General features: G+C 40.9%; 1 protein-coding gene across 5 annotated transcripts in view; it reads right to left on the minus strand.

Annotated features, from left to right (window-relative positions):
* CTNNA1 (catenin alpha 1) overlaps positions 1-14715 on the minus strand; it is a 306638-nt gene that overhangs the window by 16091 nt on the left and 275832 nt on the right. For all 5 annotated transcript variants that reach the window (XM_078067460.1, XM_078067463.1, XM_078067461.1 and 2 more), the window contains one exon: positions 2647-2803. In XM_078067460.1, the coding sequence (XP_077923586.1) occupies positions 2647-2803 (157 nt within the window). The remainder of the gene's footprint in view (positions 1-2646; positions 2804-14715) is intronic.

Consider the following 14715-nt stretch of genomic DNA (forward strand, 5'->3'; position numbering starts at 1 on the left):
CTAGTGGACAGGCTACAGCGAACATCTTAGGCGCCATCAAGTCCAAGGTTTTGATGGTGGAAAATCACTAGTGGAAATATTCTACAAAATCTATCACACTGCCAGAGGTACCAGAATACAGTACAAAATGGTACACAACAACCACTCCAGGGAGTCAAGCAGCTTCCTCATCTGCATTTAGCAAAGATTTATGATGCCAGAAGCCAAGCCGAAGCCAGCCCCCTTCCTCAAGAACATGCCGCCCTCACTGACAGGACTGCTGAAGCACCGTGTGCCACAGGACAAGGCGAAATTGGCAAAGGGGCACAACAGGATGAGAACAAGACGTGACTTCTTGTCTAAAGACTGCCCATGAATGCTGCAGACTGACACCTGCTCTCCAATCCATGGTGCACAACTAGAGATGCTGTGAACTGCACCAGGGCTGAGGACTGGACACCAGTGGGGCCTGCCCAGTTCAAACTGGGGTTCCTTGTGATGAGAGCCAGTCAATTCCCTAGCAAGACTGTGTCCGGTCAGAAGACATCTCTAGTCGCCCCACATAAAAAGGCTAAAGCTATCACGGGTGGGGTGGGTATGTGAGAATACAAAGGAGTGTGAATGCTACAAACTAACTGGTCAATGGAGGAGAACTCTGCCCAGGCATCTGCTTGTCTCCTCCTTCATCCCATGTCCCTACAAAGCACACCATAAGAGAATCCGAAGAATTAGAAGTAATAGCCTGGCCCTGTAAATCTTTTACTTGCTTGACTCTGCTAAGCAAACCTGTGACAAAACCTTAGAGAAAGATACCGGGGTAGACCTCTAAAATTCAGATACTCTGAAAACACCACCACTTTCTGATTTAGAGAATTGTTCCGTGTTTTTATTTTCTAAACAGAAACTGTCTAAACTCCTTTCCATCAAGTCAACCCTTATATTTTCCCACATTTGCATAAAAATTGAACATACTCACCAGATAAAAGTGTACCTGTTAAAGAATTTGATTTCTCTTTACCATGCTTCTGTTTTATGTCATATACCCTAAAGATACTGCCTGGATCCCACTAAATGCTACTGCAGAATCCTTTTTGTTCTCCAATTTGAAGAATGTTGCATGAGGGACATTTGATTCTATTACATTTTATTTTGCTGTAAGAAGGACTGAAAATCCCTTGAGACCAAGCCTGAGCTATATACCCAACCTAATCACGAGAAGTAAGTTTAGGAATGTAGGATCTATCACCAGAGGGGGGCTTTACATTTAGATTTCAGAATTTGTTGTTTGCTTAAAAGTGTGCTGTGAAGGTGGAATGTTTTTCTCTAAACCGATGAAAAAGAATAATTCAGTACTTCATTGGGAAAAACAACAGAAGGCCAAGATTTCCCAAAAAAGCCATTGCTGCATTTTTGGCACCTGCAAAGATGTGCTTGCAAATGGGTTTTTTGTTTTAAAGTACCAGCACCTGCGATTTGGCAGTCCTGCAGCAGTGTGGTTTACCCCCCTTTTTGGAGTTTACGGATTGCCCGCTCCCCACTCTCTCAAGTACAGCCAAAGCTACCAGTCCCAAGGAGAACCGGCAGAGAGAGGAAGATATTGGTATGCAGAACACACTGTCACCTTAGATATAGGTCACTGCTGGAGGACTGTGCTGTGCATGTACTTAAGCCCTGCTTCTCTTTCAAGCCCCATTGACACTCACATCTCCCACGTTGCAGCCTGTGGTTCCCTGGGGTGACAGGTAGTTTTAGCCCTACAAGTACCCAGCCACTGACTCTGCCCAAAGCCACTGGCCTCAGGAAGCCTGGCACCTCCAGAGAGCAAGCAGTGCAGCTAAGGGCAGCAGAAGCCCTGTTAAATGAAGAATGCATTTATACTTACTCGACTTGAAGGAGATGGATTGAAATTTATCTCTGCGTGATAAACAGTGAATTGCAGTTGACAGACATTTTCTATATGAATGCAATTTACTATGTCATTACCAGTTTATGTTTATATAATGAAATCAACTGTTTTTGTGAGGTGAATTACCCAGATTTATTTTTTGCAAGTTCATAATTAAATGGCACTTAAATATTTCCTCTCTGTTTTCTATCTGTGCATCATGCAGACAGAGTCTTTCGAAAAGTAGGCAGTTAAACTATGATCATTGCTGAGGGAGAAAGGAAGAAGCTTTCCAAGATGGGGTAAAAATTATTTCCAAAAAGGAATTAAAGGTGATGGTGCTGGGAATCTCTTAAGTTTCACAAGCTCATCACAACCAACCATAGCCTCTCCTAGGACCCAGGTCAATGTTTTTTTCTAAATACAACAGCAGCAACAGGGGTGGGTTGTTATGGTGTTGAACAGGCCACAGTTGCAAAATCTCACTCTACACAAACGGAGGAAACTGTCAGCCAGCTTTCTAATTCCTGCTTCTAAGATCAAGACCAGCCCCACCACAAGGCAAACAACTCCAACCCGCCTCCCACTGCTGAGGAGTCAGTGACAGTTTGTTGTTGTGAGTTGCTGTTGTTTTTTTAATTAAAACGAAAACCAGCACAGTATTACTGCTAGAATAATTTACCTGCCCAGACTTGGGGGCGTTTTAATTGTCCATTATTGTGTCTTAGGTGAAAGTAATTATGCACATTCTCACATGCTTCTCTGGGGAACCAGCTCATTACCTGAGACAGCCAAGAAGTCATCAATGGAAGTAATGTCATCGACAGCATCTGTGAGAACACGGACTTGTTTTTCCCACTGTTCTTTAAAAAGATCCATGTTCTCTTGGGCCAGTTTACTCTGGGGTTTTGCTGCTAAAGCCAATGCAGCATTGATAACCTGCAAAGATATTGAAGTTCCTTGTTTACTCTTTCAGCGTCATGAAAATAAAGTATGTGGGCCACTCTGGTCAGTGCAGCGGCTGCGGCTTTGTCTCACACACATCTCACCAGGGCCCATACCACACGCCCACCACAACACTCACAAAAATGGAGGAGAGAAGCGTTAGGCAATAGGCTGTGTGAGTGTGACAGAAAACACACTGGAAATACAGATATGCAGTGAAACAAAACTCTCTCTAATCTTTCCACTCTGTGACAGCAACTCTTTAAAATTTGACATTATATTCCAGGCTTCCCCCTCCCCCACATACACGCATGCATACATAAGTACACATGTCAAAAAATACATAACATGATCTTGTTTCTTCTTTTAAGTACGTCTCCATATCATTAAATATACATTAAAAACATTAACTGTTTCAAACTGAGGGTTGCTGGAGTGGTGGGGGGTGGGAAGGCTGGGGTGGCTGGGTGACAGACACTGGGGAGGGTATGTGCTATGGTGAGCGCTGTGAATTGTGTAAGACTATTGAATCACAGATCTGTACCTCTGAAACAAACAATACATTATATGTTAAAAAAAAAAGTAGGAAGGGAAAAAAGAAGATATTAGGAAGGGAAAAATGAAGGGGGGGAAATCGGAGGGAGAGACGAACCATGAGAGACTATGGACTCTGAGAAACAAACTGAGGGTTTTAGAGGGGAGGGGGGAGGGGGGATTGGTTAGCCGGGTGATGGGTATTAAAGAGGGCACGTTCTGCATGGAGCACTGGGTGTTATACGCAAACAATGAATCATGGAACACTACATCAAAAACTAATGATGTAATGTATGGTGACTAACATAACAATAAAATAAAATTTTAAAAAACCACATTAACTGTTTCTTATTCCATCCTATGGATGTACATCATTATTTTCCTATATGATTTCTAGGTTTGTTCCAGTTACCCATCATTCTTAATTATCTTGTGATGAACATCTGGTATTTCAGGTTCTGCACGGGAAGTGTAAAATTTATTAAGTAATTTGTAGGGGCACCTGGGTGGCTCAGTCAGTTAAGCATCCGACTCTTGATTTTGGCTCAGGTCATGATCTTGGGGTTGTGAGAGCAAGCTCCACATCGATCCCACAGTGTGGAGCCTTCTTAAGATTCTCTCTCTCCCTCTCACTCTGCCCCCCACCCCCATTGCTCGTGCACATTCTCTCTTAAAAAATAAATAAAAGAATAAAAAGTAATCTGTAAAAAAAAAAAAAACCCAACACCCAAACACCCAGCTTTATTTTTTTTTTTTTTTTTTTTTTAAAGATTTTATTTATTTATTTGAGAGAGAGAGAATGAGAGAGAGAGAACACATGAGAGGGGATAGGGTCAGAGGACGAAGCAGACTCCCTGCTGAGCAGGGAGCCCGATGCGGGACTCGATCCAGGGACTCCAGGATCATGACCTGAGCCGAAGGCAGTCGCTTAACCAACTGAGCCACCCAGGCGCCCCAACACCCAGCTTTATTGAGATATAATTCACACACCGAAAAAATTTGGCCATTTAAACCATACAATTCACTAGTTTTTAGGATATTCACAGTTGTAAAACCATCACCACAGTCATTTTTAGAACATTTAGAACATTTTCATCACCCCAAAAACAAATTCCATATCCGTCAGCAGTCAGTCCCCATTTCCCTCAATATTCCTTAGCCCTACCTACTGGCAACCACTAACTTTACTTTCTTTCTCTGTGGATTTGCCTATTCTGGGCAGTTCATATAAACGGAATCACATTAGTATATGGGTTTTTGTAACTAGATTCTTTCACTTAATGTTTTCAAGGTTCTTCCATGCTGGGGGCACCTGGGTGGCTCAGTCATTATTAGGCTTCTGCCTTCAGCTCAGGGTCATGGTCCCAGGGTCCTGGGATCGAGCCCTGGGACCAGGGTCCAGGGAGCCTGCTCAGCAGGAAGCCTGCTTCTCCCTCTCCCACTCCCCGTGCTTGTGTTCCCTCTCTCGCTGTGTCTCTCTCTGTCAAATAAATAAATCTTTAAAAAAAAAAAAAAAAGGTTCTTCCATGCTGGACAATGTGCCAGCATTTCATTCCTTTTTATTGATGAATAATATGCCATTATACAGATATATAAGAATTTATTTATCCATTCATCAACTGATGGACATTTGAACCATTTCCACCTTCTGGCCATCATGAATAAAGCTGTTATGAACATTCATATACATGTCTCTGTGTTTTCATTATTCTTGGGTATTTAAAAGTAGGACTGGAAGTGGAATTTAACTTTAGAGAAACTGCCAGACTGTTTTCCAAAGCAGCTGCACAATTTTACATTCCCACCAGCATGTATGAAGGTTCCAATTTCCCCACATCTTCACTAACACTTGTTTTTTTTCTTTTCTCCCACTCTTTCTATCTCTCTTTCTTTTTTAACGATACCCATCCTAGTGGGTGTGGAATGAGATCTCATTGTGGTTTTACTTTGCATTTCTCTGATGGCTCAGGATGCTGCACATCTTTTCATGTGCTTATTGACCATTAGCATATATTCTTTGTTGAAGTATCTACTCAGATCCCTTGCTGTTTTCATTCAATCAGTAAATAATGAAATCAAACTGAGAGAACAATTAATAACATTTCTAGGTTACAAGGTCCTTAGGGTTATTAGAAATAAATGTATTTGTAATAATGCAATTTGCAAGGGAAGCAAAGACAAGATGAAACTAGTGGTGATGGGAGTAGGGATCTGGATGAAGCAGAACAACAGCTACCACAGAGGTATCTGGGCATGCAAACCAGAGGGTAGGATCTGGGATAAGTTTTGTTAGGTGCCACAGGAACCACATGCCTTCAGGTCATGTGTTTAATTCCCAATATATTGAGAGCAGTATTCAAGAATAACATCAACTTAGCCCTCAAAGACTTTTAACTGAAGCAGCACACCTCCTAGACTAGTGCAGCTACTCCTCTTCCTGCAGAAACAAGTGGAAATGCCAGACCATCGAGACCATCAGCTAGAGATTCGGAGGCGTAGGGGACTGGGCCGTCTACTTATTAGTTATTGATAGCCCGCCACTTTCAAAGGTATATGGGTTTAGACAACCATTTGTGAGAAGAGACTTCCCGTCATCTTTTCATGTGTTATGTGGTGGTCTTCTCTTCATCATCTCAAGGCTTGTTCTTTGCCTCTTTTCCTTCTTACCATTCACTCACTTCCCATCAGGTGGTTCACCAGTGAGGACTACTCTTCATTTCTTAACTCACTGATTCACTAAATGCATCAATGAATCAGAGCAGAGCTAGACCTTTTAAGAATATCTGGCTGAAGGGCGCCTGGGTGGCTCAGTTGGTTAAGCGACTGCCTTCGGCTCAGGTCATGATCCTGGAGTCCCTGGATCGAGTCCCGCATCAGGCTCCCTGCTCGGCAGGGAGCCTGCTTCTCCCTCTGACCCTCTCCCCTCTCATGTGCTCTCTCTCTCTCTCATTCTCTCTGTCTCAAATAAATAAATAAAAAATCTAAAAAAAAAAAAAAAAAAGAGTGTTTCTTTAAAAAAAAAAAAAAAAAAAAAGAATATCTGGCTGAAGAAAATGTTTCCTAACAGAGCCAAATAAACATGGGCAGGGAATTAATTATATGTTTTAAATACGAAGATAATTCCTCCATTACAAAGAGAAAATTGCTCTCTTTGTTCAGTAACATATCTTATCTCACACAGTATAATGGAGAAAAGGCACCTTGTCTAAGATTAACTTTCTCATTTTCATTTACAGAACTGTTTACAAAGGACATGTGATAAACACTCATTTCTGACGACTCAGTAAATTAGAAATAGAAAGATACTTAACATACTACTTTAAATAATCATCAAATATAATACTTAGTGGTGAAATCTAGAATCATTTACCTTAAAAATAAAGATGTTATTATTGATATACTTACGGTCGCCATTAGTTAAATAATAATGTAATGGTCCTTCTCGTCAATAAAATAAAATGGGAATGAAATAAAAGAAAAAGCTGTTAGAGAACACAAAATTACTTCTCAATACAGACGATCTTTGTTTATCTAGGAAACTGAAAAGTCAACTGAAAAAAATTTTAGATTTATTAAGAGTTCATTAGGTAGCTAGACAATATAAATATATCTTAAAAATTAATAAATTTTTCTGGGCGCCTGGGTGGCTCAGTCGTTAAGCGTCTGCCTTCGGCTCAGGTCATGGTCCCAGGGTCCTGGGATCGAGTCCCGCATCGGGCTCCCTGCTCTGCGGAGGCCTGCTTCTCCCTCTCCCACTCCCCCTGCTTGTGTTCCTGCTCTCGCTGTGTCTCTCTCTGTCAAAAAAATAAATAAAATCTTAAAAAAAAAAAAAAAAAAAAAATTAATAAATTTTTCTATATGCCAGAAAAAAGTTAGAAAATAAAATGAGAAGAATGTCAGATCTTTTTGAAAGCAGTTAATAGGAAATATAAGGGGTTAAATCTGTAAAGAAACCCACATGATTGAAATAACAGTAAGTGACTAAACTTTTCTAAGTTACATTACAAAAACTCAAACAATAATACATTTCTTGTTCTGGGGTAGGAAGAGTGACCTATTTATTCACAGATTCATCTGGAGCAATAAATAGCTGGGAATAGCGAAAAAATCTTGGGGACAGAGAGCAAGAGTAATGAAGCGAGTTAATTAAAATGTAATACAAAGCTAAAGTAATTAGAACAGAATCATCTAAAAACAGGCCCTATCATAGAGCATAATTCAGTGTACGATAAAAGTGACATCACATACCAGCGGGGAATAATAGTACATTATTTTTACATTTGATGTGCTATCTGGAGAAAAATAAAATTAAAGCCTCACGTCATGCTTATATTTAAATGCTAAGATTGTTTCCAGACAGATAACAAAGCTAAAGAATTTATTTATGCTTTTAATATTTAAATAGAAATAATATTTCTCACTTCTTAGAAAACTATCCCCTACTTCCAAGTAACAATGGGAGAAGTCAATTCATAAATTTGACTATATTACTTCTGTATTTAAGTATATGTAACAGATGAAGTATACAGTGTTACGTAAATCTGAAAGGAGAAGACCAAAATACTAGCAGAAAAATGGGGGAAAGACATGGACAGCCTACCTAAGGACTAGGAAACAAATTTACTCACAAATCAAAGAAATAAAAATTAATGTGAGTTAATATTCTTGCTCAATAAATTTGCAAAAGGCCCAAAACTAGGTACTACAACCATGTTGAATGGTAACTTTTAAAATGCTGCTGTTGGCTAAAACCTCTAGAACAATGTTGAAAAGGAATCCTTGTCTCGTTTCTGATTGAAGGGGGAAAAGGCTCAACCAGTTCCCATTAAATATTACATTTCACCATTAAGTATGAAGTTATCAGGCTGAGCGAATTCTCTTCCGTTCTTGGTTTACAAAGTGTTTTTTATCAGGCCTTAACGTTAGATTTTGTCAAATACTTCTGTTTTACTTCCACTGTTCTGGCTATTTTTTCCTCTGTCTCCTTTACTGCCTTGTCTTCCTCCACTAACAGTGAAGTTCCTCAAGGTTCCATCCTACGCTGCCTTCTCTCCTCTTTCTACACTTCTCCCCTCATTGTGAGCAATTTCATCTAGTTTCATGATTTTGCATACCACTTAGGTGGCCAACTACTCCCACATCTATCTAGACCATTCATTCTAGCTCCCAACTCATATCCATGCTACGTACCAAGCAGCTCCACTCAGACATCTCACAATTTCCTCCTTCCAATCATGCTGAGTGGTCTTTCTTTAAGAAAAAAAAATTTTTTTTTAAGATTGTATTTATTTATTTGACAGAGAGAGAGACACAGCAAGAGGGGGAACACAAGCAGGGAGAGTGGGAGAGGGAGAAGCAGGCCTCCTGCTGAGCAGGGAGCCCGATGCGGGGCTCGATCCCAGGACCCTGGGATCATGACCTGAGCCGAAGGCAGACGCTTAACGACTGAGCCATCCAGGCGCCCCTTTCTTTAAAATTCTTATCACTCAAGATGCATAATGTTGGGGACATTTCCTTAGTCCAGTCAATCTCCTTTCAAGTCTGGGCTCTATTCGTTTCACACCTTCTTCTCAAACCTGTAACACTTCTGCGAGCATCCTCACTCTCAGCTTGTAATTCTGCTGCTTCCTATTTAAATGGGAAGGTGAATGCAATCAGAAGACAATGTCTATAGGTTCCTATCACCAAATCTACCCACCTACCTACATCTGTGCCATGTACTGTCTTACCTTTTTAAAAATATGGTGTTCAATCTATGCTCCCATCTCAGATCAACCTTTCTTTCCACCTGTCCCCTAGATCTCTATTTTGTCTCCCCTACTCCAGAACATTTCTCTAGTAATTCTCCCTCCATTGTATATTATCAGTATAGATATCAGTATCTATATCGATATTTTCTTATAAATTCTACTGATCATATAGATTATCTATATTCTATTCTATATTATCAATATTTGATACTGATATTATTATTCTGTATTATCAGTATTTCCCTTTTACTGGACTATTTCCTAATTCTATATTATCAATATTTCCCCTCTATTCCTATACTGTCACTACTTCTCCTATACTGGATTATTTTCATCAGGTAAACATAAAAAACATGCTATTATAGAAGCACCTGGGTGGCTCAGTCAGTTGAGCGTTTGACTTTTGGTTTTGGCTTAGGTCATGATCTCAGGGTTGTGAGATCCTGCCCTGCATCAGGCTCCTCACTCAGTGGGGAGTCTGCTTGAGATCCTCTTCCTTTGCCCCTCCCCTTGTGCACACATGCAAACTCTCTAAAATAAATTCTAAAAAAGAAAAGAAAGAAAACCATGCTATTATAGCTCCCAACTAAAAATAAAAAACAAGGAACACTCTCAATCCCATACCCACCTCATGCTACCACCCCATGTCTCTAGAAACCTTATCTAAAACTTGAAAGAACTGCCAACATGCTAACCTCAATCCCCCTCTTCTCTCTTGAACCCACTCCAGTCAAGCTTGTGTCTCCTAAACTCTACCTAAACTTTTGTCCAAAGTAACTTATGACATCTACAAGTGGCTCAATCCAAGCATAAATTCTCAGTTCACTTTCTACTACCATTTGAATGAACACCCTTCCTACAAACACTGTTTTTCACTTGGCTTCCAAGGCAGAACCAGCTTCTAGTGTTCTTCTAGTCTTACTAACCCTTCCTCGATCTCCATTACTGGATATTGCTCATCTCCCCAAACTCTAAATGCTAGAGAACCCTAGTTTTAGTTCCTAGACCTTTTTACTCTAGGTATACTCATTCCATTAATGAGTACATTCAGGCTCACGGCTTTAAGCATCACGTATGTGCTGATTAGTATCAATTTATACATCCTGTCCAGATCTGATCCCTGAATTTCATTTAGCGTCTTGCTTATCAATTATCATGTCCAAAACTGAGCTCCTTATTAACTCTTCCCTCAAACCACTTTTCCCTATCAAAAATAAATGACAGTTCCATGCTTCCAGCTACTTAGACTGAAAATCTTGATTTCTCCCTGGCTCTTCTCCTTCCCCTCCACCTCACATCTAATCCTTCAGTAAATTCTATCATCAAAATATATCCAGACTCTAACCAGTGCTCACCATGTCCACTGTCCTCCCTCCTTCCTGGATTAATACCAAATCCTCTGTTTTGGTTTCCTATTGCTGCTGTAACATATTGTTATCAAAACAGTTTAGCTTAAAACAACACAAATGTATTATCTTAAAGTTCTGGATATCAGAAGTCTAAAATGGATCTTACAGAGCTAAAAATCAAAGTGTCAGCAGACCTATTCATTTTAGAGGCTCTAGGGAATCCGGTCCTACTCCTAGAGGATGCCCACATTCCTCTACTTGTGGCCACCCTGCTCCAACTCCTTCTTCCATGATAACAGTGTCTTCTCAGATGCTGACACCCTTGCCTCCCTCATAGTAGGACACTTGTGATTATATTAGGAAACCAAATGGATAATCTAACCGGGTAAAAATTCTTCATGTTTTTGTTTTTGTTTTTTACCTTTGCAAAGTCCCTTCTACCATAGAAGGTAATACATTCATAGGTTTTAGGAATTAGTTAATGAACATCTTTGGTGGTGGGGGGGGGGGTGGCAGGGATTATTCTGCTTAGCGCAGCCTCCTGAGGAGTATCTCTGCTTCTGTCCCTCCTGACAAAGTCATGGAGACTGTGTTCAAACCTAAGTTAGATCATGTCAATCCTCTATTCAAAATCGTTCAATGACTTCCCATGTCACTCAGAGTAAAGAGCCTTACCATGGACCTAAAAGGCCCCAAATCACACAAACTCCTCTTAGATATCTGACCCGCTTCCTCAAAGCCTCTGTGTTTGCTGTGCGCTCTACCCTCCATGGCTTGCTGGGTCATCTCCTCCAGGTCTATTCTTCTAAATCACGTTCTCAGTGACGTCTTTCCTGACCTTCCCATACTATCTAAGACATATATTGGAATTTGTGGGATGCAGCTAAAGCAGTGCTTTAAGAGAAATTTATAGCATTAAATGTTTAAGTGTGACATTAGAAAAAAAGCTCTCAAACCAATGATCTCAATGCTTTGAACTTCAGAAACTAGAGAAAGAGCAAATTAAACACAAAGCAAGCAGAAGGAAAAACATAGTAACTGATGCAATACAAATTACCAAACCTCACTCTAGAAGAAACAGCCAGTGTGAATATCCTTGTATCTATTACAGAAACTGAACTGTTAAAAACCTTCCCACAAAGAAGACTATAGGCCAAACAACTTCATTGGTAAATAATCCCAAACATTTAAAGGACTAATACCCATTATACAGACTTCTCAAGAAAACAGAAGGAATCACTTTCCAAATGTTAGGATATGGAAATCAGACTTCACGAGAAAAGAGAACGAGACCAGTATCAAAATGCAAGCCCTACAAGGAGAATGCAGCATCTCTGGCGGCCTGTTACCTGCACAGCCTTGTCAGAGGGAGTGGAAGTGGGGTGGGGGCGGGCAAGGTACAGAAACTTTTAGTCAGAAGCATCTCCTTCCAGCTCTTCAGTGAAACTGCTTTGAAAGAAAAGATTAGACAATATCAAAAGTGGAAAAGTGAGCTGGTTCAAAGGCAGATGATCCTCTGATTGTGAAATAATAGATGAGTGAGAGCTGAGGTCACAGGGCACCGTGGCCTGTATGCTTTGGCTGCCCTTTAAGAGCTATATAGTTTCTCACCACCGATAGGCCAGGCCTGTGTGGGTTTGTGCTTATCTGATGCTTGTTAAGCCTGTCAGCCACAAAAATGATCAGCGTTCCCAGAAGCACAACGGGAAAAGAAGCAATATGAAAGAATGGGCAATTTTATAAGTTATTTCTCTAGTTAGTGATAAGTACAAAAAAGAAAAAAAGAAAAAGAAATGCAGATAAGAAGTGGCTTCAAATACTTAATTCAACCTTGTGTAGATTTCCAAGAAAGGCCACGCATTAAACCAAGCTCTATGAATTATTAAAGGACCAGATCTGTATTAACCTAAACGTACAATGCTCATTCTCACAAATGAACTAAGAAAAATAAAATATTAAGTGAGATCATCTCCAAAATGCCCTCCTACAATTTTAAAGACTCAATTGTCAGAAACATTCTTCTTTTTCTTTTTCCTCCCTGGCTAGCACCAAATGAACTAAACAAGTGAAATATCCTAAGCAGCTACCATGGACTAAGACTTGGGAGCATTCACAAACAAGACATGCCGGGGATATGTGGGGTACAGATTCAGATCTTTCCTCAAAACAGCTGGGTTTTTTCCTTATAAAGCCATGTGAGATTAGGGCTCCATGCTCAGACGGGAGCAGGTCTCCCTCCTGATGAAGAGTGGAAGAGTGCGGCCACAGGGTAGAGGGCAATGCAGGCAGAGACAGCTGACCTACTTCCTTTCTTATAATAGCAAATCACAAAAAAATGTGGGTGCTTTTTTTTATCCCCCAAGCAACAAAATAAAGCCACTTTCAAGTTACTTCCTCCTCAACTTTAATTAATCTCAAATATTTGAAGTTAACGTTGTTTAACTGCTAAAAAGTGAGTACTTTAGAACAATTCCTCTTTCCAAAAGTTAATTTGCTATTGGTTGGACTGAAAAGTGGAAGAAAAAAAAAAGAAAAGGCTCTAGAGGTTCCATCTATCATCCCTCCCAGAAAGGAACAATAAGGTCTAGGATCCAAATCCGAACTGTAGGTGGGACCACAGAAAAGCAGCCCCTAGGGAAGTTACACAAGGAGGACACCCCCATGACAGGGACCTACTTCCTAAATGCAAGAGCCTGCATGTGAGGCACAAAAAATAGCCTGGAAATACCTCACAGGTATTCCATCCTGGGGACAGATACTGACAGCAGCCTCACAATTAAGAAAGATATACTCTAAAAACTGTCTACACACTACAGCATAGTAAACCCCTTCTTAAACTCCTGGTGAACTATCTCGCCTAGTTGATTAACTTGCCTAGACTCTTGTTTATCCAACAAACCAGTGACTATGGAATGGAACAAGTCAGGGCTAGGGCCCTGGTGCTGGAGGTCGCTGCCCAAATCAGGATGAAGAGCAAGGAGTAAGCCTCCACTGAAAGCCCTCTTCCTCAGAGGGATGGCCACCAGCATCTTTGAAGAAGAGGCCCTTTGAGCGTGCTACACATGGGCCAAAGTAAGCCAGATGCAGTCCCAGAAGAGTTTATCACGCTCAAAGATTTTCAAAACTTTTCATTAGTTACCATTTAAAATGGAGACTTGACAGAAAAATCTGAATTGCTGACTTCTCTTTTAAAATAATGAAAGGAGGGGCACCTGGGTGGCTCAGTCGTTAAGCGTCTGCCTTCAGCTCAGGTCGTGATCATGGGGGCCCTGGGATCAAGCCCCGCATCGGGCTCCCTGCTCAGCGAGGAGCCTGCTTCTCCCTCTCCCACTCCCCCCTGCTCGTGCTCTGACAAATAATAAAATCTTTTAAAAAATTTAAAAAAAGAAAAAAGAAAGGACCTGGCAACAATGGGCTGGGGTGGAGTTGCAGCTGCCTCTTGTAGAAACACCACGTAATACTCAGGCTGTCACTGCCATGCCTGCAAACGCCGGCTCTATTTGCCTTCAAGGAGTCTGCCCAGCCCCGCTTGTGAGCACAAGTAGAAATGAGCCTAGGTCAGGGTCTGGGAGACAAGCAACACACCTAGAGAAACGCCTTTTTATCCAGAACATACACCCAATACCAAGTGTGGTCTGGGCACTGTCTACGCCTACTTCCCTGGAGGGTGTATCCTCACTCAAACCTGCGCAACACGGCCCAGCCACACATGATTTATGCACATCATCATTTCATTAGGATCTACTGGACTCTCCATGCGATTTTTCTCCTAGGCTTTAAGATCATTTATATAAATACTCTTGGTAGGTGTGATCAGCGTATGTTACCATCTGTTTCAGCCGATATGTGAAAGCATTGTCACTTTTCAAGCATTTCAAAACCAAATGGAGAACTAAAGACATTAAAAACTAAGTGCTGATAAGGTAAAACGGCAAACTTGAGGAAAGAAGGCCAAATCTTAGAAATCTACTCTAAATTTACTTCATATAATTTGGTCATCCATGAACTTTCTACAGGTGACTCAATCCATTGTGCTTCTATCTTTACAGCTACCGAATCCTACCAGATTTCATGACTGGATTAAAGCTGCGGAGATGTCCAACACATAATATGGATTCACAATATGACCCATCACACCAGTGTTTAGACAAAGCAACTCTCACTGGCACATTAAATCCACATGAGTGAGAGGAGAACAAATGCCCTAACTAGCCTGTGCACCAGCTAGGATCCCAGATTAATAACCAGGCGTTCCTTATTGTGGTGGCCTATC

This window comes from Halichoerus grypus, chromosome 2, assembly GCF_964656455.1.
Source record: "Halichoerus grypus chromosome 2, mHalGry1.hap1.1, whole genome shotgun sequence".
NCBI classification, from domain to species: Eukaryota; Metazoa; Chordata; class Mammalia; order Carnivora; family Phocidae; genus Halichoerus; species Halichoerus grypus.